Source organism: Bos indicus, chromosome 3 (assembly GCF_029378745.1).
Source record: "Bos indicus isolate NIAB-ARS_2022 breed Sahiwal x Tharparkar chromosome 3, NIAB-ARS_B.indTharparkar_mat_pri_1.0, whole genome shotgun sequence".
NCBI classification, from domain to species: domain Eukaryota; kingdom Metazoa; phylum Chordata; class Mammalia; order Artiodactyla; family Bovidae; genus Bos; species Bos indicus.
In genome coordinates this window covers 42,964,162-42,991,582 of record NC_091762.1, presented here as the reverse complement: position 1 = coordinate 42,991,582, position 27,421 = coordinate 42,964,162, and the positions used below count along the sequence as shown (strand labels likewise).

Below are 27,421 nucleotides of genomic sequence, written 5' to 3'. Positions count from 1 at the left end.
GTTTTTATTGTATAAGTCTCATAGTCTAAGAGACTTACCATTTCAGAGGAATTCCATACATTTGTATTTAAGACTCTCAATTATCCAGTGACTGAACCGAGAATTGGTAACTTTTCTAAAACAAAAGAAGAAAATTATTTCTCTTCTTTTTGTAGGATTCCTTCATTCTCTACTCAAGAAAATAATTTCAGAAACTTGATGTTTGTTGTCCAAAAACCTATTTTGTGAATAAAAAGCATAAAACTCAGAAGCTATGCTGTCTCCCTTTTTAAAAATAATAAATCAAAAGAAAGGATCTTTTCCTTTTGCTTGCATGAGAAAATGTAGTCTCTGTTTTAGAATTGCAAATATATCTTCATAATGGAGAAAAATCAGTTCACATGACATAGTGCTTGTTCAGCCACTTCAAGAACTAGAGTGTAACTTACTATTTCTCTGACTCTCTTCTCCCCTGTTAGATTCAGAAAGCCTCATTCTGAAACAAGCATTAGCATTTATCTATCAAGCAAGATATCCTTTTGGAATGAAAAGCGAGAAAAAGTTTTAATTTTATAGCCATGGAAGGGTTTTCTTTTTCTATGATGGAGAGAGCAGTTTCGGTACTGAGCGCCATGGAAGGGGTTAACGCTGGACTTGGCTGGGTGTCAGTTAAACTTTTTTTCTGGCTCTGCTCCAGGTTTCCCCTTGAAGGGATTTCCCTCCGCCTCTGCAACAAGACACTTTATAAAGAGCCGACTTTCTATTTCATTCCTTACCAAACCTCACTGGCTTTAGGAGCTCAAGACCCTTCCCAGGCACCTTCAGGAGGGACAGAAAGAAGCATTTTGGAATAATTTTCTCTTAAGAGCAGCAACTTAAAATGCTTAGGAAGATGTTTGTGATCTTTGGAGCCTCAGATGTACTTTGGATGGTGTTTGCAGTTTGTAAGTTCTTCTCCTTGATTTGTTCCAAATGCTAGCATTCCATTTTAGCCCTGACTTTGGCTTCAGTCAGTTTTGTTATGATAGTAAAGAAAGGCAGAAGGATTTTTAAAGAGTGGGAAAACTTTACCTAACTTTTAATATACTATTGACTATTGCTATTAATTTATACCATTATATTGTTATAGTTAGAGCAGCAAAGTTGATAGTTTTTGGATTTTTGCAATGTTCAATGAGTAATTGGATTCTATCTCTAGGAAGGTCTGTCTTTTTAGCGTCCTGTACTTGATAATGAGATCAAAGTTGGCTATTAAAACAGCTGATAAGCGGGCATTAAGGTCGGAAGTGAAAGTTCTCCTAAGTGAAGATAATTTCAATACCTTCCTTTGGCAGGGACTCCAGTGCTGCCTTGCATTACTTAGAAGCAGTTTAGGAAAGAGACCAGCCAGATCTGGGTATTATACTAGAACAGAGAAGAAGGAGTAGAATACTAGACAAACGACTGGTAAGCTTGTTTTTCTCTTTCTGTTTTCATAGCTCAAGCTTCCCAAATCGACATATTCCCAAGTGAATCCAAAATTTTTGCGCAGATTGGTGACTCTGTTTCACTGACTTGCAGCACAACAGGCTGTGAGTCCCCATCATTGTCTTGGAGAACTCAGATTGACAGTCCACTGAATGGAAAGGTGAAAACTGAGGGGACCACATCCATGCTGATCATGGATCCTGTTAGTTTCAAGGATGAACACCAGTACCTGTGCACAGCGATTTGCAAGGATAAGAAACTGGAGAAAGCAATCCGAGTGGAGATCTACTGTGAGTACTTTAGTCAATATTTGATTTTCTCTCCATTTTGCTTTAAAATAAGTTTTTGAAAAGAATCAGTTCAGTCACTCAGTCATGTCCAACTCTGCGACTGCATGGACTGCAGCACGCCAGGCGTCCCTGTCCATCACCAACTTGCTCAAACTCATCTTCATTGAGTCAGTGATAAAATTACAGTTTTTTTTAATGACTAAAAGGATAGTTTTAAGAGAAAAAAATTTAAAAAGATGTTCTTGTCCAGATTCTTGGCTAGGGGACATACTACAAAAAGAAATTTAGAAGACAGCTGAATCTACCACCAGACTAGAGACCCAAATCTTGGCTTCTGCTTCCAACTCTGCCATGAATATGGTGACCATGGGTAAGGGGTAAGATTCAGCTTCTCTAGGCCTCAGTTTTCTTAGCCATAAAGTGAAGTTCTCTAAGGTTCTTTTATTTATTTATTTATTTTTTCTTAATTCTTTTCAGTTGGATTCTTACATGTTTACCTGTCCATGTGTCCAAATAATCTATAAATTCCATGCTTCAAGGATTTTCTATTTATTTATTCTAAAGCAATTTGGTACTTAAAATTAGTTTAAAGATTAAGTAGGAGAGCTATAATTATTAATGGGTTTCAGTACAAAACTTTCCCCCTTAGACGGAAGAAAAATATCTGCAAACTTTTCACTCATTTGACTTCAGCAGAGATAAATTTAGGAGATTTGATTTCTGTTTTTGTTTGGTGCCATTAAGTCTTAATGCTCAACAGCTCAAACTCAAGGGTATTTGGAAAATGAACTTGATTTGCCTAGTGAATGTGAATGAATAGCCTTTGTTTACTAGCCTACCAAAATGTATTTCAATCCATTCTCAAACTAGTAAAGAAAGGTAGAAAAAAAGAGTAAAAAAAAATAACCTGAAATACATCACTTGCATTCTGGTTACTGCTCCTGTCAGAAAACTGGAATTCTTGATAGTCATCTCTTCAGGAAAACATCATTTGATTATCTTTTCTAATTATGTTCTTTTCCTTTTGCTATAGCAGAGCTCAACTTGATCCAATAACCTTAACTGATTCTTCAATAATCCCATATGTTGCTAATGCTTCTCAAGAAACTGTGCTTGGCTGACTGTTTTCAATTATGCTGGTTGTACATGCAGAGTTTACATCTGTACAGCCTTCTGAGCTCCTTGAAAGGCCCTCTTATGTAAATACAGGGGAAAGTAGCCAGTTCTTGTATCAGCTGACAGCAAACCATATGAATTATAGGGGCATATCTTTCAGAATACAAGGGACAGAATTCTGGGTGGAAAAATGAAAAGTACTGTTTCTTCATACAGCAAATATTTGCCAGTTCCTCTGCCTCTCCTTGCAGGAACCATATAGTTGAAGATTTAAATAGAGAACAGAAGTTTCTTCTGGCTTTAATTATCTTGCCTGAAGTTTTTCTTTTTTTCCCCAAAAAGTCTGTCTTTCACTATGTTTAACAGTCCTGTCTCCATTCCACATTTGATTGTAAAATTCTTTGGAGTTGGGACCTTTGTATTCTTCTTATTTCACAGTCTTGAATCAAGACAATGTGTTATCATCATGGCGGTTTGCAATGGAAAGCAGCCTTGCAAAGAAAGCAATGGCTCACTGAACTAGTGTGTTCCCTGGCACTAAAAATTTCAAGTGGAATAGTAGGTAGATGTTGAGTTAGATATTTTGGGAGGCAAATCTTCCTTCCATAACTTAAAGATCACACAGGTGTACCTTTCTGGAGGATGAATGTCTTTCAGAGACACCATTTTCAGAAGCTAATTATTTAGAGCTGTTCTTTTCATTTCTTAGCCTATCTATCCCAGTAGTTATTCTTTGCCGTGACATTCTAAGCCTCAGGTTCCTTATCTATAAAATGAAGTATATCTGCCCTCACTAAAATAAAAGACTGTGATATAACACGATGAAATCTTGAGTTTAAATCCCAGCTTCACCATTACTAGCTGTGTGACCTTAGGAAAATTATGCAAATATGCTGAGTCTATGCTTTCATATCTACGAAATGTGGTATCTATTTCTTAGGGTTCTTGTGAGTATCAGATTAAGTCATCAATGTTAAATGAATAGCACAGGGATGGGCATGTATCAGTATTCAATAAACATAAGTTTCTTCTCCCTCCTTTTACTTTGGCAACATAAAACCCTTTGTATATGCAGAATCAGAACTGAAGAACTCTCTAACCGGTTGTTCTGATTTTGAACACACCCCAAACCATGAAAGGCTATTTAAACAATTCATTCTGCTGTATTAAGATTGTAGTCACAAAAATATTAGACTCAGATTACATTGATTTAAATCAGTAAGGGACTTTACATAATATGAACAAAAAATCCACATGCATGTACTCGTTTGACCTTTGCAGCTTTCTCTAAGGATCCAGAGATTCATTTGAGTAGCCCCCCAGAGGTCGGGAAGCCAGTCACAGTCACATGTTCGGTGCCTGATGTTTACCCATTTGAAAGGCTGGAGATAGAGTTGTTGAAAGGCAACCGTCCCATGAAAGTACAGGACTTTCTGGAGCCTTCAGAAAAAAAGGCCCAGGAAACAAAGAGCCTGGACGTGACCTTCTCGCCTACTGATGAGGATATTGGGACAGCTCTTGTTTGTCAAGCTACATTACACATTTATGATGATGATTCTCCACCCAAAGTAAGGAAAACTACAAAAGAACTGGAAGTCTACAGTAAGTACTTGTGTCTGTCTATGGGAATATACTCTTGGAGGTACACAGCAATAAACTGAGCAGCTATAGTCAAGAAGAAACATGTTTGTAGTTTTTATACCATTTTGATTCACCGAGAGCATAATTCTTGTCAACTACGTAATTCAAAAAAAAGTGCACCCAATTAGGTTGAGAAAAGTTGAGCTTAAGTTCTGTCTCCATTAACCGTGAATTAGAGTCACTTAATTTCTCAGTCTATCAAAGGGGAATAATGATAATACCACCTGATTGGGAAGCTTCCCTGGTGGCTCAGTCGGTAAAGAATGCGTGCAATGCAGGAGACCAGGGTTCTATCCCTGGATTGGGAAAATCCCATGGAGAAAGGAATGGCAATCCCCTCCAGTACTCTTGCCTATTAAATCCCATTGACTATAGCCTGGACTCTACTTGGTGACTAAATCACCACCACCTGATTGGGTAGTGGGAAATAATAGGCTCAAGTGATAAAAAATTTTAAATTATGTTTTGTAAACTCTTATATCATGGCTTGAGATATCAAAGTATAGAAGTTTTATAAGCAGTATTTAGTCTGTGTGTGAGTGTATATGTGTGTGCACACCTGGACACGTGTGCATGGGGTGGGAGAGAGGAGATGAGATTTGATTGTCTCCATTCTCTCGGAGATGGCTGGGGGATTTGAGGCAGTCTTGTCATCCCAAAGTTGTGTAGGAGTGACTCACTGTGCTCTTTCTAGACTAAAATGCCCTGGTCTTCTCTAGACACCATAGTTAAAAGGAGCATTGCCTTCTACAACATGTCTAGCTGAGACAAAATGAGATGGAAAGGATTTTATCAATGCTTTGAGAAGAATAGTCAGAAATAGGAGATATTTTTCCTAGGAACATAAAACTTGGAAATGAGAGCTATAATTAAGTATCTGAATGGCTGTCATGTAGAAGTGAAATTTGGATTATTCTTTAGCAATAGAGGACTGAACTATGACCGGTGTATAGAAGTTAGTTACAAAGAGAAAGATTTCAGCTCAATAGAGGGAAAACGTTCTAACAATCAGAGCTGTCCAAAAATCACATGGACAATATTTCCTATAAGGCCGTGGACTGCCTTGTGCCCCAGAAGTACTGAAGCTGTCTTGCGTGAACATTTGGCGAGGAAGCTGAGCTGGAATTTGTACCTTACCTGGGAGATTGAATCACATAATTCTAAGGGTTTTTCTTAATTTCTGAGTGTCTATGGCCATCTGAAAACACCAACCATCAAAAAAAGTAACTCCATCAAATCAGTCAGAAACTGGATTGACTAATTTTCATGACTCAGCAATTCTTATACTAGTTTGGCAGAGTAAGTTTGTCAGATTGAGAAAGCTGTAAATACAGTCCATGAGAGTATTTACAGTCGCCCTGTGGGACCATTATGCTGCTTAGCAATGACTAATACTGTGCCCTGCCTTCTCAGTCTCCCCCAAAGACACAGCTATATCCGTGAATCCCTCCACAAGGCTGCAGGAAGGCGACTCCGTGACGATGACGTGTACCAGTGCAGGTCTACCAGCTCCACGGATTCTCTGGAGCAAGAAATTAGACAATGGGAACCTACAGCTCCTTTCTGAGAATGCAACTCTCACTTTAATTTCTATGAGGGCAGAAGATTCTGGGATTTATGTGTGTGAAGGAAATAACCCTGTTGGGAAAGACAGAAAAGAGGTGAAATTAATTGTTCAAGGTAAGCAAAATGTGAAAAAGGTGCTGTCATTGAGATTTAAGCAATAGTGAAATAGCTTCAATGTCAAAGTTACTTCGTTAAGTTTTATTGATGATCCATCTGACTGTTATGTACTTTAGCACAATTATATACTCACCTTACTCTAGTTTCTTGGAAATCTTTTCTGCCAGAGCTTCCATGGCTCTGCTGTTTTGGTTCTTTTCCATTGTTCATCATTCTTTCATTCGGAGAAGGCAATGGAACCCCACTCCAATACTCTTGCCTGGAAACTCCCATGGATGGAGGAGCCTGGTGGGTCGCTAAGAGTCAGACACGACTGAACAACTTCACTTTCACGCATTGGAGAAGGAAATGGCAACGCACTCCAGTGTTCTTGCCTGGAGAATCCCAGGGACGGGGGAGCCTGGTGGGCTGCCGTCTGTGGGGTCGCATAGAGTCAGACTTAACTGAAGTAATTTAGCAGCAGCAGCAGCAGCATTCCTTCATTGTCTCATCCCTTGAATTTTCCTTTTCTTTCTGCCCCTTGGGGGCTTCCCTAGTGACTCAGATGGTAAATAATCTGCCTGCAATGCAGGAGACCTGAGTTTGATCCCTGGATCAGGAAAATCCCCTGAAAAAGAGAATGGCTACCCACTCCAGTATTCTTGCCTGGAGAATTCCATGGACAGAGGGGCCTGGTGGCTATAGTCCATGGGGTTGCAAAGAGTCAGACACGACTAACACTCACTCTTTTTCTATCTCAGAGTTGCTTTTCCAGGAGTCATGAGTTTACCCATTAACACATGCAGCAACTGTAAAGAACAATCTGAGACTGTTCACCGTCAGGAAGTAGATCTTTAAATTCTCCATTCTCACACTAGTGTATAAGGAATTCAGAAACAGTGCTTATTGTTCTGAATGAAATTTCTCTTCAAAAATCTGATAACACATCAGTTTGTTATGGTAATTTGAGGAAAGCATTCTTTGGAAGAGACCATAATGGCCCTGTTAGACCAATCAAACCGAAAAAAATCTTCTGGCACGGATGAGAACCCTTCAAAATGTAGTGCCTTTGGATCATGTATATGCTGAGCTTTCTTCTGCCTCCAACTGGCTATTCATAAGGGCGAGTTTTCTGCGGAGTCTCATCTGTCACTTTCAGAAGTGCTCAAGGATTCCCACTTTCACCAGGGAAATAGAGTCAAGATCTGAAATTCCTTTTCTTCGGGGACAGTAGTCATCCCAAAGTAGCCAGGGTGCCCCACGGGGATAGCATTGGCAGCCAAAGAGATTGTCTAGATATTTGAGACTTAGGAATTGGACCCAGCATCTCAGTTTTCAGTCCCTGAATTCATTGTACTTTTGCATTGTGTTAAACAAATTTAAAAGGTGGCTTGCATAACACTTTAGTGCTTAGATTTTGACTTTGTTTTCAGTGTCATTCTGTGTGACTTTCAACAGTACAACTTTATTCTGTTGATATAGAAGCTCTAAGTACTGGTCCATTACGGGTACTGCTTCTAATCAGAAGGCATATTCATATGGCTTTTTTTCAGTACTTTTCTTAGATTTTATTTCCACATGAGGATATTTTGATTTAGTTGTTCAAGTTAAAAACTGGGGTCTTAAATCACCTGGTTCCAAGTCCTAATTTCACTACTTGCAAGCTGGGTGAAATTATCATTTTTCCTCAAGAAAAAAGGGGAGGAGGAAGAAGAGGAGGAAAGGAAGGAAAATAAGGAAAAGTAAAAACAGAAAATGAGAGTCAAGGAGAAGTAATGATACCAGATCCTGAAGTTGTATGGATTAAATGAGATAATATTAATATATGTAAAGTGGTTTAAATAGTGCTTGATACACTGGAACCTCATATTTTTTAGCCGTTGTTCCACAGTTATAGGAATTTGATAAATACATTTGAGTGGAGAATGAATTTTTGTTAGGGAAATATGCCAGTCTCCCTCTACAAATTTTTATCCTTATTCAATCTGTTTAATCAATGAATCACAGCGTCTTATGGGTTTGTTCTTGAAAGATGTGGTTCCCTTCCTGATAGTCTCAAAGTGGAAGGGAGTAATATGTTCTCAGCACAGATGTTAACTAAAAAGAGGCCAGAAAAAATAACAGTGTATTAAACTTTGGTGAAAGAAGAAAATTTATTTTATTTTTTTTTGTTCTTTTCTTCCCTCACCCCAGAGAAAAACTTTACTGTTGAGATCTCTCCTGGACCCCAGATTGCTGCTCAGGTTGGCGACTCAGTCGTGTTGACCTGTGATGTCAGGGACTGCGAGTCCCCATCTTTCTCTTGGAGAACCCTGATAGACAGCCCTCTGAATGGGAATGTGAGGAATGAGGGCTCCAAGTCCACGTTGACCCTGAGCCCTGTGAGTTTTGAGAACGAACATTTCTACCTGTGCACTGTGATGTGTGGGCAAAAGAAACTGGAAAAGAGAATCCAGGTGAAGCCCTACTGTAAGTGGTTTTCAGAATTGTTTAATGTTTTGCTGTTGTTGTCGTTCCCAGTTCCATTGGAAGAAGCAGAATGGAAATTTGTGATACACAAGATCTTTGTGTTTAAGAAGGAAACTTAGCATTGGGAATGGTTCCTAAATCTCCAAACCAGAGTTTCTGATGCAACTTCATTGCCCTAAATCTTAAGTATATATTATGTATGAACCAAGTATCCCCAATCCTTAGTTTGTGTCGTGTCGATACTCTCTCATCATGGGCTTGAACAAACTTCATACTCCCTGCTTTCCACCCTGCTCTGGGTGTATATAGTGTATATGGAGATGGTTGTGTGTAAAGAGTAGTGTCAGTGCCCACTCAGATCATGGAGTGGGATGACTGTTGCTCAGTTATTCAAATTGGGGGTGAGGCCCAAACCTCCAGTTTTGAAGGCACATTTGAAAGCTGATTGGCAGGATGGAGACATGAGGCAATGATGAGCAAGAACAAACCTGGGCGTTAGAATGATCACCAGGGATGGTCAGCACAGCAGCTCAGGTGAAAAGAAGCACGAGGAGACTGCACTAGATTTAGCATTGATTTATACCACATACATATGCTACACTTCTTCTTGCTATTCCTGTCACCTTAACAAAAATCCTGAATAGCTTCATTCTCTGTGAATTGCCATTGCTGGAGTTACTTGGTTTGTAATGAATGAGGGACAGTATATGCAAAGTGATCAGAAAGTTCCCTGGTGATTCAGATGGTAAAGAGTCCGCCTGCAGTGCAGGAGATGCGAGTTCGATCCCTGAGTCAGGACGATCCTCTGGAGGAGGAAATGGCAACCCACTCTAGTATTCTTGTCTGGAGAGTTCCATGAACAGAGGAGCCTGGGGGTCTACATAGTCCATGGGGTTGCATAGAGTCAGGCACGACTGAATGATTAAGCACAGCAAACAGCCCATACGTTCTTCCTTGTTTTTATTCAGCAGAATTCAAGAGAACAATTGTGGGCATGTTCCTCCAGAAATCCTGCCCAAACTTGTGTTACCCCTCAGGATTTTGTTCAAAATGAGTTAGAGCATGTCCAGAAAGATATCTCAATCTCTCCAAAGAAGCAATATGATTGCTTTACCATGTTACCAAGAGTCCAGGAGCTGCTGATGCAGGCACATTCCCAATAGCATTGAGAACCAGCAGTGAAGCCTTATGGTCATGTGGAAACATTATCACTTTGATGACATTTTGCATAAGGAGAAAGAAAGAATTCAGCATTGTTCTTGCTCTTCATAACCATTCTAATCTCACATTTATTGATTTGTATCAGATGTATTATAAACATTATTTAGAATCTAAATCTCTTATATTTTTTCTGAACTACAAGTATTAGCCAAGGAACACTTAAAACTATCTGCCTAAATTTGGCTGTTGGAAATAAAAATGTCTAAACTGCATGGCTCTGTGAACCCAAGCCTGGGCTCTGAGCTCAAGGAAATAGGAATTCTGATCTCAGCTGGGTGACTTACTAGGTATGACATTAAATGGCAGACTCTCAGCCTTTATAAGTTTTATAAGTCTCCCTAGCTATCAAATACAGTCTTCGTACATTTTTCTGGCTTTAAAATAAGTTAACACCCATTAGATTAAGCTGCTTTGAAGACAGATATAATGAATATTAAGGGACTAGTACACAGTAAACATCTAATATATCACAAAAAAATACAATGCTTAGAATATATATTTACTAAGTAAGTTGGTAGAAGCTGATGTGTCCTTTGAAAAGACTAGTCCATAGCTGTCAGCAAGACTGTATCACTAAGGAGAGAAGAGTAAGAAGTATATTTATTTCTTGATGATTTGATGTGCTAGGTATTTTTTGTTTCCAGCAGTATTTATATTTGATATCATAAATATTTACATTTAATGTTGTGATGCATCTGTTAGTAATCACTTTATCCCAGGTGAATTAAAACCTTCATTTTGAGACCTTTGCATTTAATAAAGATTAGCTCTGTTTTTCTTCTAGTGTCACGTATAAACCTCATATTTTGCTTGATATTTGCAGCCTTCCCTAGCGATCCAGAAATTGAAATGAGTGGCCCATTAGTGAGTGGAAACCCAGTCACTGTAAGCTGCAAGGTTCCTAATGTGTATCCTTCTGACCGGCTGGAGATTGAATTGTTTAAAGGGGAGAGTATTATGATGAATAAAACCTTCTCGAAAGATTTAAGTAAGAAAGCTCTAGAGACCAAGAGTTTGGAGAAGACCTTCATCCCCACCACTGAAGATACTGGAAATGTTCTTGTTTGTCTGGCTCGGTTACCAATTGATGAAATGGAATTTGAACTCAAACAAAGGCAGAGTACACAAACACTTTATGTTAATGGTAAGTACATGTGTGATGTATTCACAATAGATTATGATTTTTTTTTATCATGTTTGCCAGGTAATAGTCAACATGAGGTTCATAGTTGAAACCACTGTGAAAAAATAATTGAAAAAAAACTACAAAATATTGATTGTTTTTTTAAAAAAAAGCACCTCCAAGCTTAAAGCAACTGTTTATTTGCTTATGATTCTAAGCTGACACTTTGAGAAGAGGTCAAACGGGTAGTATGTTCATTATGGTATTAGATGAGTTTACGTATTCATTTAGTTGGTTAGAAGGTCAGTGGGGGGTGGTCCCAGGTAGCTTCACTCACACATCTGGGCCTTCGCTGGGGGTGTCTGGACTTTCCTTTCTCCATGTGGTGTCTCTCAGGGAAGGTAGCGTAGATTTAGTCACCAGAGTGCAGTGTTTCAAGAGAGTGATAATGAAGGTGGCTTCTTGTGGTCTAGGCTTGAAGTCCTAGAGTGTTACTTCTTCCGGGGTATATTGGTCAAAGTTAATCACAAGGGGAGCCTAGATTCAAGAGGTAGGAAAATAGAGTCCACCTTTTCATAGGTGGTTTACATGGCTCATGGTCATGTTTAACGTACCATAAATGTCAATACACACTATCATTGACCATCCAGTCTTTGATAGCAAGAGAGTAAATACCCATGATGCACCCATCTTCTACTCTTTCATTCTGTATTGGGCTTCCCTGGTGGCTCAGTGGTAAAGAGCCAGTGCAGGAGATGCTAGTTGGATCCTAGGGTGGGGAAGATCTCCTGAAGAGGAAATGGCAGCCCACTCCAGTATTCTTGCCTGGGGAATCCCACGGACATAGGAGCCTGGCAGGCTACAGTCCGTGGGCTCACAAACAAGCAGACATGACTTAGGGACTAAACAATAGCAACAACAATTACTCTGTATCTGTTATAGTAAATGGGGGCAGAAACTTCCTTTGGTAAAGTTATCAAGATACAAATTGGTCTAATCCACTAAACTCAAAGCCAAGTTTTATAACATTAGTAAAACTCTTTGGCAGGGTGTAACCAGCCAAGCTAACAAGTGTCTTTTACCTTTTCAGTTGCTCCCAGGGATACAACCATCTTGGTCAGTCCCTCCTCCATCCTGGAGGAAGGTAGTTCTGTGAATATGACATGCTCTAGCAATGGCCTTCCAGCTCCCAAAATCTTGTGGAGCAGGCAGCTAAGTAATGGGGATCTACAGCCTATTTCTGAGAATGCAACTCTCAGCTTCATGTCTACAAAAATGGAAGATTCTGGCATTTATGTCTGTGAAGGCATTAACCAGGTTGGAACAAGCAGAAAAGAAGTCAACTTAATTATCCAAGGTGAGCTAAAGTGATTAAATGAGTTATTAGTGCTAGTCTTATTTTGGTTGTGTTACTGGTTTTGAACAAAGTCCTGGAAATAAGATTTTCTAAAATAACAAGTATTGAGCCTTTTGAAGAGCTCATGATATTTCCTCTGCATGGAAATCTCCTGGAAGAGTTATACCCATGAACTATTCCAAGTCACTTATCCTAAAATTCTTTCAACCTCATGTGGAAGGCTAGCTTCAGGAACTGTGCCAAAAGTTCCAGTTATACTTACGAGGCATTGGTTATGGTGTTGAAAAAAGGATAGGAAGATTGGAATTACTTAGGGCCCAAGTGGCACTAGTGGTAAAGAACCTGCCTGCCAATTCGGGCTAAATGTAAGAGACATGGGTTTGATCCCTGGAATCGGGAAGATCCCCTGCAGGAGGGCACAGCAACCCACTCCAGTATTCTTGTCTGAAGAATCCCATGGACAGAAGAGCCAGGCAAGTTATGCTCCACAGGGTCGCAAAGAGCTGGACATGACTGAAGCAACTTGGCACCTAGCACACAAAATCACCTTATCTAACTGGATTAAATTCCTCATGGTAATCTCATAAAATGACTGCTAGGATTTGCTTAGAAGGCTAAGAAGGCACTTAAATATTTTATAAATTCAGAGATTGAGTAGCACTGACCTTGCCCTCTGGTTCATCAATAAAATGGCATAGAATCACCAGGATGGATTAAGTTAGGAGATCCAGACCCATTCTTTCCAGGATGGAGAGGCAAAACTGAGAACAAAATAATTTCTAGTTGACACATTGAAGCTCTAGGCAGTTTTGGTGAAAGTCACGAAGTGGTCCATTTGGATTTCCCTCATATCTTTCCTTTTGGGGTTCGAGGTCCTCTTCTTCACTAGGGCTGTCAGTTCCTCTCTTACCCCTTGGTATTATTTCCACTAAGGTGTTAATGACTGTCTTGTTACCATTACAATAATAATTTGTATTTTAAAGGAAGGGAAGAAACTTGGAGGAGCAATGCACTACCTTAAAGAAAGCCCTTAGACTGTAGTTTTGGTTGAAGAAAGAGTATCAAATTGCAAAACAGATAATCTTAATGGGAACCTCACTTACAAGACACTGGTACCTCCCTCCACAGGTTGCATATTAACAGAGATGTTGTATGTCAGGTACTTAGCTCAGGATAACAACTGGTGTTAAGGATTGTAAGGGCCATCTCTGCACAGCTTAATTTTTTGATCTGGAATGGTCTATCTCAAAACTCAGAGTCCCGCAACGGCTTTTATACTTAAAGAAATATCTGCACAACTGTGTGACAAAAAAAAAGTTTATTTTCCACATTTGAAATTTATGACTGTTTTTAAACAGCTATTTGTTGGCTAAGCTGGGTAAGAATTACATTAAGGCAGCAGTTCCCAACCTTTTTGGCACCAGGGACTGATTTCGTGGAAGACAATTTTTCCGTGGATGGGAGAGGGGGCTAGTTTTGGGGAGACTCAAGTGCAATAGGGTTCATTCTTCTATGAGAATCTAATGTCACCGCTGATCTGACAGGAGGTGGAGCTAAGGCAGTAATTCAAGCAATGGGTTGTTGCTCAGTTGCACAGTCATGTTTGACTCTTTGTGACCCAATGGACTGCAGCAAGACAGGCTTCCCTGTCCTTGAGCTTGCTCAAACTCACGTCCATTGAGTCAGTGATGCCATCCAACCATCTCTTCCTCTGTCCTCCTCTCTCCTCCTGTTTTCAATCTTTCCCAGCATCAGGGTCTTTTCTAATGAGTTGGCTCTTTGCATCGGGAGATATTGGAGCTTCAGCTTCAGCATCAGTCCTTCCAAAGAATATTCAGGATTGATTTCCTTTAGGATGGATTGGTTGGATCTCCTTGCAGTCCAAGGGACTCTCAAGAGTCTTCTCCAACACCACAGTTCAAAAGCATCAATTCTTTGGCACTCAGCTTTCTTTATAGTCTAACTCTCACATCCATACATGACCACTGGAAAACCATAGCTTCGACTATATATATGGACCTTTGTTGGCAAAGTAACATCTCTGCTTTTAATATGCTGTCTAGGTTGGTCATAGCTTTTCTTCCAAGGAATGTCTTTTAATTTCATGGCTGCAGTCACCATCTGCAGTGATTTTGGAACCCCAAAAATAAAGCCTGTCACTGTTTCCATTGTTTCCCCATCTATTTGCCATGAAGTGATGGGACCGGATGCCACAATCTTCATTTTTGCATATTGAGTTTTAAGCCAGCTTTTCACTCTACTCTTTCACCTTCATCAAGAGGCCCTTTAGTTCCTCTTCACTTTCTACCATAAAAGTGGTGTCATTTGCATATGAGATTATTGATATTTCTCCCGGCAATGTTATTCCAGCTTGTGCTTCATCTAGTCTGGCATTTTGCATGATGTACTCTGCATATGTACTCTGCATGTAAGTTAAATAAGCAGGGTGACAATATACAGCCTTGACAGACTCCTTTCCTGATTTGGAACCAGTCTGTTGTTCCATGTCCAGTTCTAACTGTTGTTTCCTGACCTGCATGCAGATTTCTCAGAAGGCAGGTAAGGTGGTCTGGTATTCCCATCTCTGTAAGAATTTTCCATAGTTTGTTGTGATCCACACAGACAAAGGCTTTAGCATAGTCAAAAAGCAGAAGTAGATGTTTTTCTGGAATTATCTTTCTTTTTCTATGATCCAATGGATGTTGGCAGTTGGATCTCTGGTTTCTCTGCCTTTTCTAAATCCAGCTTGAACATCTGGAAGTTCACGGCTCACGTATGCTGAAGCCTGTCTTGGAGAATTTTGAGCATTACTTTGCTAGCGTGTGAAATGAGTGCAATTGGGCAATCATTTGAACATTCTTTGGCATTGCCTTTCTTTGGGACTGGAGTGAAAACTGACCTTTTCCAGTCCTGTGGCCACTGCTGAGTTTTCCAAATTTGCTGGCATATTGTGTGTAGCACTTTCACAACATCATCTTTTAGGATTTGAAATAGCTCAACTGGAATTCCATCACCTCCACTAGCTTTGTTCATAGTGATGCTTCCTAAGGCCCACTTGACTTTGAACTCTAAGATGTCTGGCTCTAGGTGAGTGATCACATCATTGTGGTTATCTGGGTTTTTTGTATAATTCTTCTGTGTATTCTTTCCGCCTCACTTCTTGAGCGATGGGTAGGGTCTGTAAATACAGAAGAAGCTTGATAACTATTTGCTCATCTCCTGCTGTGTGACTGGGTTCTCAGCAGGCCACAGACTGGCCAATCCATGGCCTGGTGGTTGGGGACCTTTGTATTAAGGAACACGAGAGAAACATAAGATGTCTTCTTTCATTAAAACATGATCATTTTACAAGAAGTCAGTAAATGCTTGACTTCTCTAATTGCCTCTATAAATATTTAATGCAAACAGTAAGCACAAGTACTATCTTGACAGCTATTGCTACTGTCATTAAATTAATATGGAATTTGTTTATATTTCATTCAATCCGTGGTGGTTTAGTTGCTAAGTCGTGGCCAGCTTTTGCGATCCCATGAACTGTAGCCCACCAGTCTCCTCTGTCCTTTCAATGATGATTGATTGTCATTCAATCAGAGGTATCTTTAAATTCTTTCCACAGTTGCTCCAAAAGATATACAACTTACAGCTTTTCCTTCTGAGAGTGTCAAGGAAGGAGACACTGTCATTATCTCCTGTACGTGTGGAAATGTTCCCCCAACTTTGATAATTCTGAAGAAAAAAGCAGAGACTGGCTACACAGTGCTAAAGTCTACAGGTGGTGCATATACCATCCACAGGGCTCAGTTAGAGGATGCGGGAGTATACCAGTGTGAATCTAAAAATGAAGTTGGCTCACAGCTAAGAAGCCTAACACTTGATGTTAAAGGTTAGTTTATTTTTTTGTTATTTTTATAACAAGCTTGGTGGATTGTAAAGAATTTCAAGGGTCAGATGAATGAGTTGGCAAAATGGAACTGAATTCCATGTTGATTATGGTTATTTCTTAGTGTTTCCTAAAATAATAATGTACAGGTGCTCTGTCCTAAGGAGTTTAGCCAGGATGTTGACTTTTTATCATAAGTCAGTGTAGAATTCCCATTTGCTTTTTAAGACGTTGACAATTCAGCATTTGTCTCTGAGGTCTTACATTTCTTATGTGTTTAAATCCATTTTCAAAATCTTTCCTTGAGGGTTATTAGGAAACGAAGAAGTAGAATTGGTGCATTGAAAACGCAAGTTTCTATCCAGGCCCTTTTCCTTCCTACCCAAAGAGACTGCCACTCTCTGAACACAAAGTGACTGCATATTTTCTGGGATTGACTCTTTACAGAATAATAACTGAGAACGGTGATCTTAATGTTGAACAGCATAATGAGTCTCTGGAATGCAGAACTGCTTCCTTAGATATCCAAGATCCTTGTTCATCCTGCTGTACTCTGCTGGAGAAATGGAGGGAGGTGGCAATGGCCTCAGCAGAAGAATTTCAGGGGCCTCTTAATCTAACCCAGCTAATCCTACTGTGAACACACTGTACGATCTGTTGATCTTATCAGTGGAAATAGAATCTGTCAGCCTTTACTGATCAGTCTTCCACTCCTTGAGTGCTAATGAGCCCCCTTTGTGTACTGGAAGCCAAACTTGAAATAAACATGATTGTAAACAAACACCAACTCTTAAGAGCCTCTGGCACTGAGCTCCCAGATACAGCAACTACTCATCAACGTAAAGAAAATTTACACCTGGGTCAGAAAATGACTTAAAATTTTACTCATCTGGCCAAATCTCTCAAGATTACATGCCTTACCATATAGGAGGTCTTACCATATAGGAGCTCCTTACCATAAGGAGGTCTGTCTTCACAGTACCTCCTCGAAACAATATCAATACATCCATCTAGAAATGTTAAAGAAGGGGAAAATATCACTGTTACGTGTAAAACTTTTAGTCATCCACATGCAGTGATCATTCTGAAAAGAGTTGACCTGGCCAATGAAGTTACCATGTGTTCAGAGAATGGGACATTTACCTTGTATCATGTCACTCAAAATGATACAGGGGTGTATGTAATTAGTGCTACCAATGAGGTTGGGGAAATTTCTGGACAGATTGAGATCTCCATTATGAGTACATTGAAATTCACCTATTCCTATTTAATCCCTGATGGCTCCAGACCACCTTTAATTAAGCCTGGTTCCAGGAACTTGCACTCCTAACATTTTTATAATTCTTTCTGTAGTTAATGTTTTTCTTTTAAAGACACATCAAAGTTTTCCACTTTTTAACTCTTTCTCATACATTGTTGTCTTTTCTAATTGCTTTTTTAAGTTAGTAACTTTATATATTTGCTATTTTTCACTCATTACTTAAATGAACAATTGAAGTATATTATAGGCACTCAGCTACAACCCCCAAACTATGTATGGTTTCAAAGAACTGTAAAAGAATGGAAACAAAAATTTGTCATTTTCCTGGAAATTTTTATCTAATCAACCTTTGCATTTAACTGATATTTTAAACTATTTTTTTGTTAGTTTTGTTTTAAAAATACATTTGCTCAAATGTAGTCCAATGATAGAAATGTTGGGAGTCTTTAGGAATTTTAGTGTTGACACAGCTAATAGAAAATCGTATTTGAAGATTGCCCTGGTAACCAACTCGTTGGCAAAGTTTTACCATAGATGCTTGAGGGAGAAACCAAAGGGAAAAGATAACACACTATTTATTAAATTGAAAAGAAAACAATAGGATCAAAAATACCTTACCTACCATGTCATCAATATTGATGCCTAACTATAATTTTGATAATGAATATCCCATTAAATTAGGACTCATACTCTGACTAGTTCTACTCTAGCAAGGGAAAGTAGAAAAATAAGATAGCTATCATTATATTTGTCATGATACATTTTTGACTTCAATAATTCAAAAATGGGTTTCCCTTCATCTAATTATTCTTTTCTTTTTGGTTGACCTCCAGTGATTAGAAACGCCTAGAAGGAAAGTAATGACTTCCAAGGCCAAATCACTCATTTCTTCCAGGACTGAAACAATACATATACCACTTGAAAAAACAGTATTTGTGAGATCATACTGTGCTATGCAAACATAAATGTAAATAGAGATGAATCTCCAGTAAATACCATGATGTCTTATTCAGAAGTTCTTATAAGGTTAAAATGTTAAATAATATTGTAACTGTCAGATGATTTTTAGTAGAGTAGAAAGAGTACTAAATTTCAAGTTTTGGGATACTATTACTTTATGTACTCAATTTATAACTAAATGACAAAATGATAGGATGTAGAAAGAAAAAATGTATTACTATTCAAAAGATATTTATTGGCGAAAAAAAAAAAAACACATTTATTGGGTGCAAGCTACTCCAAGCAGTGAGCCAGTTACTGGCTATTCAGGGATGGATCAATAAGAAACTAGATTCTTTCCTCATGTAATTCACAGTCTGAAGGAGGAAACTAAATTAATAGATAAGCAAAGAAACGTTTAACTATAAGCTATAATGAGAACTATGGAGGGAAAATGTAGTGGTTATAAAAGTATATTAAGGAAAAAATGTATATTAAGTTTCCTAATTTAGGCTGGAGGGATGCAGGTCAGAGGATGTCTCTATGTTTAAGTAACACTTAAGCTAAAATATCAGTTCATTTCAGTTCAGTCGCTCAGTCGTGTCCTACTCTTTGCAACTCTACGGACTGTAGCACACCAGGCTTCCTCATTTATCACCAACTCCCGGAGCTTACTCAAACTCATGTCCTTTGAGGCAGTAATGCCATCCAACAATCTCATTCTCTGTCATCCCCTTCTCCTCCAGCCTTCAATCTTTCCTAGCATCAGACTTTTCCAATGAATCAGTTCTTCGTCTCAGGTGGCCAAAGTACTGGAGTTTCAGCTTCAACATCCGTCCTTCCAATGAATATGCAGGACTGATTTCCTTCAGGATCGACCAATTGGATCTCCTTGCAGTCCAAGGGACTCTCAATAGTCTTCTCCAATACCATAGTTCAAAAACATTGATTCTTTGATGCTCAGCTTTCTTTATAGTCCAACTCTCACATCTATACATGACCACTGGAAAAACCATAGCTTTGACTATGTGGACCTTTGTTGGCAAAGTAATGTCTCTGCTTTTTAATATGCTGTCTAGGTTGGTCATAGCTTTTCTTCCAAGGAGCAAGTGTCTTTTAATTTCATGGCTGCAGTCACCATCTGCAGTGATTTTGGAGCCCCCCAAAATAAAATCTGTCACTGTTTTGTTTCCTCATCTATTTGCCTTGAAGTGATGGGACCAGATGTCATGATCTTAGTTTTCTGAATGTTGAGTTTTAAGCCAACTTTTTCACCCTCCTCTTTCACTTGCATCAAGAGGCTCTTTAGTTCGTCTTTGCTTTCTGCCATAGGGTCGTGTCATCTGCATATCTGAGGTTATTGATATTTCTCCCACTAATCATGATTCCAGCAGCTTGTGCTTCTTCCAGCCCAGAGTTTCTCATGATGTACTCTGCATATAAGTTAAATAAGCAGGGTGACAATATACAGCCTTGATGGACTCCTTGCCTGATTTGGAACCAGTCTGTTGCTCCAGGTCCAGTTCTAACTGTTGCTTCTTGACCTGCATACAAATTTCTCAAGAGGCAGGTCAGGTGGTCTGGAATTCCCATTTCTTTAAGAATTTTCCATAGTTTGCTGTGATCCACATAGTCAAAGGCTTTGGCATAGTCAATAAAGCAGAGGTAGATGTTTTTCTAGAACTCTCTTGCTTTTTCGACGATCCAGTGGATGTTCGCAATTCGACTTCTGTTTCCTATGCCTTTTCTAAATCCAGCTGGAACATCTATAAGTTCATGGTTCACGTACGTTGAAGCCTGTCTTGGAGAATTTTGAGCATTACTTTGTTAGTGTGAGATGAGTGCAATTGTGAAGTAGTTTGAGCATTCTTTGGCATTGTCTTTCTTTGGGATTGGAATGAAAACTGACCTTTTCCAGTCCTGTGGCCACTGCTGAGTTTTCCAAATTTACTGGCATATTGAGTGCAGCACTTTCACAGCATCATCTTTTAGGATTTGAAATAGCTCAACTGGAATTCCATCACCTCCACTAGCTTTCTTCATAGTGATGCTTCCTAAGGCCAATGATGTCTGGCTCTAGGTGAGTGATCATACTGTCATGGTTATCTGGATCATGATCTTTTTTGTGCAGTTTTTCTTTGTATTCTTGTCACCTCTTCTTAATATCTTCTGCTTCTGTTTGGTCCATACCATTTCTGTCCTTTATTGTGCCCATCTTTGCATGAAATGTTCCCTTGTTATTTCTAATTTTATTGAAGAGATCTCTAGTCTTTTCCATTCTGTTGTTTTCCTCTATTTCTTTGCACTGATCACTGAGGAAGGCTTTCTTATTTTTCCTTGCTATTCTTTGGAACTCTGCATTGAAATGGGTATATCTGTCCTTTTCTCCTTTGCCTTTCACTCCTCTTCTTTTCTCAGCTATTTGTAAGGCCTCATCAGACAACTATTTTGCCTTTTTGCATTTCTTTTTCTTGAGGATGGTCTTGATCTCTGCCTCCTGTACAATGTCACGAACCTCCATCCATAGTTCTTCAGGCACTCTATCAGATCTAATCCCTTGACTCTATTTCTTACTTTCACTGTATAGTCATAAGGGATTTGATTTAGGTCATACCTGAATGGTCTAGTGGTTTTCCTTACTTTCTGCAATTTAAGGCTGAATTTGGCAATAAGGAGTTCATGATCTGAGCCACAATCAGCTCCCGGTCTTGTTTTTGCTGACTGTATAGAGCTTCTCCATCTTTGGCTGCAAAGAATATAATCAATCTGATTTTGGTATTGACCATCTGGTGATGTCCATGTGTAGAGTCTTCTCTTGTGTTGTTGGAAGAAGGTGTTTGCTATGACCAGTGCATTCTCTTGGCAAAACTTTATTAGCCTTTGCCCTGCTTCATTCCGTATTCCAAGGCCAAATTTGCCTGTTACTCCAGGTGTTTCTTGACTTACTACTTTTGCATTCCAGTCCCCTATAATGAAAAGGACATCTTCTTTGGGTGTTATTTCTAAAAGGTCATGTAGGTCTTCATAGAACTATTCAACTTCAGCTTCTTCAGCGTTACTGGTTGGGGCATAGACTTGGATTACTGTGATACTGAATGGTTTGCCTCGGAAATGAACAGAGATCATTCTGTCGTTTTTGAGATTGCATCCAAGTACTGCCTTTTGGACTCTTGTTGACTATAAGGGCTACTCCATTTCTTCTAAGGGATTCCTGCCAACAGTAGTAGATATAATGGTCATCTGAGTTAAATTCACCCATTCCAGTCCATTTTAGTTCACTGATTCCTAAAATTTCAATGTTCACCCTTGCCATTTCCTGCTTGACCACTTATAATTTACCTTGATCCATGAACCTAATATTCTATGTTCCTATGTAATATTGTTCTTTGCAGCATTGGACTTTACTTCCATCACCAGTCACATCCACAACTGGATGTTGTTTTTGCTTTGACTCCATCTCTTCATTCCTTCTAGAGTTATTTCTCCACTGACTTCCTGTAGCATATTGGGCACCTACCAACCTGGGGAGTTCATCTTTCAGTGTCCTATCCTTTTGCCTTTTCATACTGTTCATGGGGTTCTCAAGCTAAAATATAATACTATCCAAAGTACTTCATATTATCATGAAATGATATAAATGCTGAAGAGGAATAATGTATAGTAAGGTGCCCTACTTCAGAGATACAAAATATGAAGTTTTCTATATATTTCTAAAAACACCATCGGCAAGAATTCTTTCCCTTACTATCTTACAGGTGATGTTTGACTATAATGGTGGCATACTAGGAGTTATGATACTTTTCTTGGAGAACCAGTTAGTTATTTTAGTTCATAATGATCAAAGTTCTAGTTCTTTAGTATGTACTTATATTTCCCAAAGCAAACACTCTTCTCCAGTTCTTACTCTTTCAAATGAACCCTAAAAATTTGCACCCTTTCTTCCACCCTGTTACTAAACCAGCATCTATTTGAATCCAAGTTTGCAGAAGTCAACAACATCTTTAGACTCATCATGACCATAGCAACTGCTAACTGATTATTTGATTAATTCAAAGAAATGTGCATTTTTAGTTCTATTGGTTCTTATCACTGCTTTGATTCACTTTTCTTTAGAGAACTAATGGTACTATTAAAATAAAACATGTGACTTTTATTATTAAACAGTTTCTTTTTGTACCAGACATTAATTGCATCCATTTTGTTATTTTCCAGGAAGAGAAAGTAACAAGGACTATTTTTCTCCTGAACTTCTGGTGCTCTATTGTGCATCCTCCTTAATAATACCTGCCATTGGAATGATTATTTACTTTGCTAGAAGAGCCAACATGACAGGGTCATACAGTCTTGTAGAAGCACAGAAAGTCTGCTAATGCTTGTAATACAAGTGTAGCTACTGCGTGAAAGGTTCTACCAAAGATACTATCAGTTCAGATGCTCAATACTGCTCATCATTCCACAAGGAAAACAGAAACTGGGGGTTCAGGCTTCCTTGAATGCAGTGAAGGCTTGGAAAGAAATAGCTGCCTATGGCCCTTACTGTGAGCAAGAAGCCAAAGGAAAATTTCTACTTAAAAACTAGGCACTACCACTGAGATGACTGGAGTAATTTCTTGATGTGTACATACAATAACATGATTTGTATATATGTAAAACTATGCTGTAGCAAGGTTGTTTGGAATATCAGCACACTAGAGTCACTATATCTAAAATTATTAAATGTTGCTTGAACTGATTGTTATAACAATGCATCTTAATATCAACTGGCAGCTGAACTATGTCATCTTTTTAATATTTTATCTCCTTTAACAAAGTTTTATTCCTATAAAGTTCATGGGAAACAATTTCATGTTGTGTAAAGATGCCAGGGTTTTCGGGGCACTGGGTTGACTTTCAGGTACTAAACACTTCAACCTATAGTATAATGGTTAACTGGATTTCTCTGGGTGGTACTGACACGGTACGGAGACGTTTTTTGATGTTGTTTGTTCATCAGACTCTTGTGTCATTTTCCCAAGTGGTCTAAAAATGTAACTTCTTTTGATTTTCTTTTGTAAATGTTTAGGGCTTTTTTGTTTTTGTATAGTAAAGCGATGATTTCTGAAATTGAAAGAGTTGTGTGTTTATTTATTATAAGTTGCCTCCTTTAGTCATGTTGTAACTCTTTTTGTCAGTCCCAAGACCGAAGTGTTGAAACCCATGGTGATAATAAGCAGATACTTGAAGTGTGGTCCTCATATTACTTTTATCAAAATCACCATGGGAACTTTACAAATATTTACTTGTCTTGGGGCCATCCTAACCTATTGAATTGAAATATCTGTACGTAGCCTTGGAATCTGCAATTTTAAAATAAATTTTAAAATATAGTATGCACAGAAAGAGTGAATGCAGATAAACATGGACATGTTAAAGGGCAGCAAGTGAACACCCGTATGTACCATTTAAGTGAAGAGATAGAGCATAATTGTTCTTCAAATCCTTTTAGATGCCACTCATTGATTGTAGCTCTGTTACTGAGGATTCAACAATATCTTGGATTTTACATTAATCTTTCCCTTTCTTTGGGGTATAAAATCCCCAAATTTTATACCTATATGCATGCTTACTCACTCAGTCATGTCCAAGTCTGTGACCCCATGGATTGTAGCCCACCTACCAGTCTTCTCTGTCCATGGGATTTTCCAGGCAAGAATGCAGGAGTGGGTTGCCATTCCTCCTCCAAGGGATCTTCCTAACCCAGGGATCAAACCTGCATCTCCTGTGTCTCCTCATTTGCAGGAAGATCCTTTACCTGCTAAGCCATTGGGGAAGCCCTTATACCTATATAGGTAACCCTAAGTAGAACATGCTAAAGCTGAAACTCCAGCACTTTGCCCACCTCATGTGAAGAGTTGACTCATTGGAAAAGACTCTGATGCTGGGAGGGATTGAGGGCAGGAGGAGAAGGGAACGACAGAGGATGAGATGGCTGGATTGTATCACCGACTCGATGGACGTGAATTTGAGTGAACTTCGGGATTTGGTGATGGACAGGGAGGCCTGGTGTGCTGCAATTCATGGGGTCACAAAGATTTGGACACGACTGAGAGACTGAACTGAACTGAACTGAACTGAAGTAGAACATTGGTTTGTTTGCCAGCTTTTGAATTTTACATGTATGCCTGCTAAGTTGCTTTAGTCGAGTCAGACTCTTTGTCACCCCATGGATTGTAGCCTGCCAGGCTCCTCTGTCCGTGGGATTCTTCAGACAAGAATACTTGAGTAGGTTGCCATTTCCTCCTCCAGGGTATCTTTCCAACCCAGGAATCAAACTCCTGTCTCTTGTGTCTCCTGCAATGGCAGGTGATTTCTTTACCACTAGCACCACCTGGGAAGCCCCTGCTGCTGCTGCTAAGTTGCTTCAGTCGTGTCCGACTCTGTGCGACCCCATAGACGGCAGCCCACCAGACTCCCCCGTCCCTGGGATTCTCCAGGCAAGAACACTGGAGCGGGTTGCCATTTCCTTCTCCAATGCATGAAAGTGAAAAGTGAAAGTGAAATCACTCAGTCGTGTCTGACTTCTAGCGACCCCATGGACTGGAGCCCACCAGGCCCCTCTGTCCATGGGATTCTCCTAAATATAATCAAATGGTATATTTAACAGTGACTATTTTTCACTCAAAATTATGTTTTTTCTTAATTAATCCATATTGTTATATTTAGCTATGTCTATTTATTATAGGATTTTGCCACAACTTATTTATATAGGATATATATATGTTTATATATCCTACCATTGATGGATATTTGACCTGTTTACAGTTTTTACAATATGATCAAAGTTTCTATAAACACTGTTTTACATATTCCTGAATTATGTGTATGAATGAAGTTAGGGTGCAAGAATTCTTCTATAGTGTATACATTCTAATGAAATTGCTGGATTGCAGGAAATGTAGACTTTCAGGTTTGTAAGGAAAGCTAAACTATTTTCTGAAGTAGTTGAAATAATTTATACTCCCAACAGCAGCAAAAAAGAGTTCACATTACTAAATAGCTTATCGGTGACATTGTCTGACTTTGAAATTTACATTTCTTATACCTTAAAATGATTTTCCCTATGGTTTGAATTTGCATTTTCCTGATTACTAGTGAGGTTGAACATCTTATCATATATTTAAGGACTCTGTGTTTAGGATCATTGGAGCTGGCCCTTTTGTGAAGTATCTGTACATTTCTTTTGCTGTTTTCCTGGTGGTTGGTTGTCTTTTATTGATTTGGGGGAGATCTTAAAATATATTTATATATTTTGGAATATGTATATATGTTACCCTAAAGCAATGGGCTTCCTTGGTGGCCCAGTGATAAAGAATCTGCCTGCCAATTCAGGAGACACAGGTTTGATCCCTGGTCAATATATATATATATATATATTTATATGGGCTTCCCAGGTGACACTAGTAGTAAAGAGCTCACCTGCCAAAGCAGGAGATGGAAGAGACAGGAATTCAATCCCTAGGTTGGAAACATCCCCTGGAGGAGGAAATGGCAACCCAGTCCAGTATTCTTGCTGGAGAATCCCATGGACAGAGGGGCCTGGCAGACAACAGTCCATGGGGTCACAAAAAGTCTGATTTGACTAAAACAACTTAGCAGGCACACATGTAAAATTCAATATATATATATATTCAATATATATAATATTTATATGTATATTCGTGTATATATTTATTCTGGATGCTAGTCCTTTGTTAGTATTCTTCTAGGAGTTTTACAATTTTAGGTCTTAAGGTTATGTCTTTGTCTATTTTGAGTTAAATTTTTTATATGATGTAAGATAATCCCATCTGTTCTTTGTATTTCCTCTTTTTCTGCTTTTTTTTGGGTTATTATATTTTTAGCAATTACATTTTATCCTTCTTGTTGGCTTACTTGTTTTTGTTTTTAGTAGTTACTAAGTCATATCTGACTCTTTGTGACCCCAGGAACTGTAGCCCACCAGGCTGCTCTGTCCATGGAATTTCCTAGGCAAGAACACTGGAGTGGGTTGCTATTTCCTGCTCCAGGGGATCTTCCCAACCCAGGGATTGAAGCTGTGTCTCCTGCATTAGCAGGTATATTCTTTACCACTAAGCCACCAAGGAAGCCCATTGCTTTACGGTCCATAGCTTTAACTCATCAGTTTACTATTACACCACTTTTATAAGAACTTTATAACAGTATATTTTATCTCTGCCTCCAGCCTTTGTGCTAAGACATTTTTATTCTATAGAAGTAATAAAAACCACAATATGATGTTGTTGTTTTTACTGTAAAGTCGATTATTTTGTAAAGATATTTTAAAATTAAAAAATTTTGTGTTTAATCAGATATTTACCATTTCTAGCACTCATCGCTCTTTTCCGTAGATTCAGAATTTCCTCTGCCCTCATTTTCCTTCTGTTTAAAATCTTCCTTTAACATTCCTCATAGGATATACATGTTTGCTTGTGATGAATTCTTTGCTGAGAAAGTCTCTGTTTTTTTCTGTCTTTCATTTTGAAAGATAGTTTTATTGGTATAGAATTCTAGCTTGATATGGTGTTTTGTTTTGTTTTTTTTAGTTCTTCAGAAATATCTCACTGTCTTCTAAATCTGCTTACCTTCATTCTTTTAATGTAACATCTTTTTCATCTTTGGTTGTTTCTAAGGCATTTTTAACACTGGCTTTAAGAAATTTGATTGTGATACACCTTTATATCACTTTCTTTATGGTTTCTTTTGTGTTTGAGATTTGTTCAGATTCTTGGATTTATGACTCTATCAGTTCAGTTCAGTTCAGTTCAGCCGCTCAGTCATGTCCGACTCTTTGTGAACTCATGAATTGTAGCACGCCAGGCCTCCCTGTCCATCACCAACTCCCAGAGTTCACTCAGACTCACGTCCATCGAGTCGGTGATGCCAGCCAGCCATCTCATCTTCTGTTGTCCCCTTCTCTTGCTCCCTACCCTCCCAGCATCAGAGTCTTTTCTAATGAGTCAACTCTTCGAATGAGGTG

General features: G+C 38.8%; 1 protein-coding gene across 2 annotated transcripts; it reads left to right on the top strand.

The window, feature by feature from the left end:
- The first annotated feature begins 729 nt into the window (after window positions 1–729).
- Window positions 730–23,514, top strand: LOC109556012 (vascular cell adhesion protein 1). 2 transcript variants are annotated; one of them, XM_019956976.2, is made up of 9 exons: window positions 730–923; window positions 1,458–1,736; window positions 4,134–4,454; window positions 5,907–6,173; window positions 8,349–8,624; window positions 10,669–10,989; window positions 12,059–12,325; window positions 15,942–16,208; window positions 22,618–23,514. In XM_019956976.2, the coding sequence occupies exons 1-9, from the start codon at window positions 860–862 to the stop codon at window positions 22,773–22,775; spliced, it is 2,220 nt and encodes a 739-aa protein (XP_019812535.2). In that variant the 5' UTR covers window positions 730–859; the 3' UTR covers window positions 22,776–23,514. The 2 variants fall into 2 exon arrangements, with proteins under 2 accessions (XP_019812535.2, XP_019812536.2); XM_019956977.2 differs by lacking the exon at window positions 15,942–16,208.
- The last annotated feature ends 3,907 nt before the right edge of the window (window positions 23,515–27,421 follow it).

Coding starts and splice junctions, on each gene's coding strand:
- LOC109556012 (XM_019956976.2), top strand. CDS start 860: ATGCTTAGGAAGATGTTTGTGATCTTTGGAGCCTCAGATGTACTTTGG. Junction 924..1,457: donor TTGGATGGTGTTTGCAGTTT/GTAAGTTCTTCT, acceptor CTGTTTTCATAG/CTCAAGCTTCCCAAATCGAC. Junction 4,455..5,906: donor AAAAGAACTGGAAGTCTACA/GTAAGTACTTGT, acceptor CTGCCTTCTCAG/TCTCCCCCAAAGACACAGCT.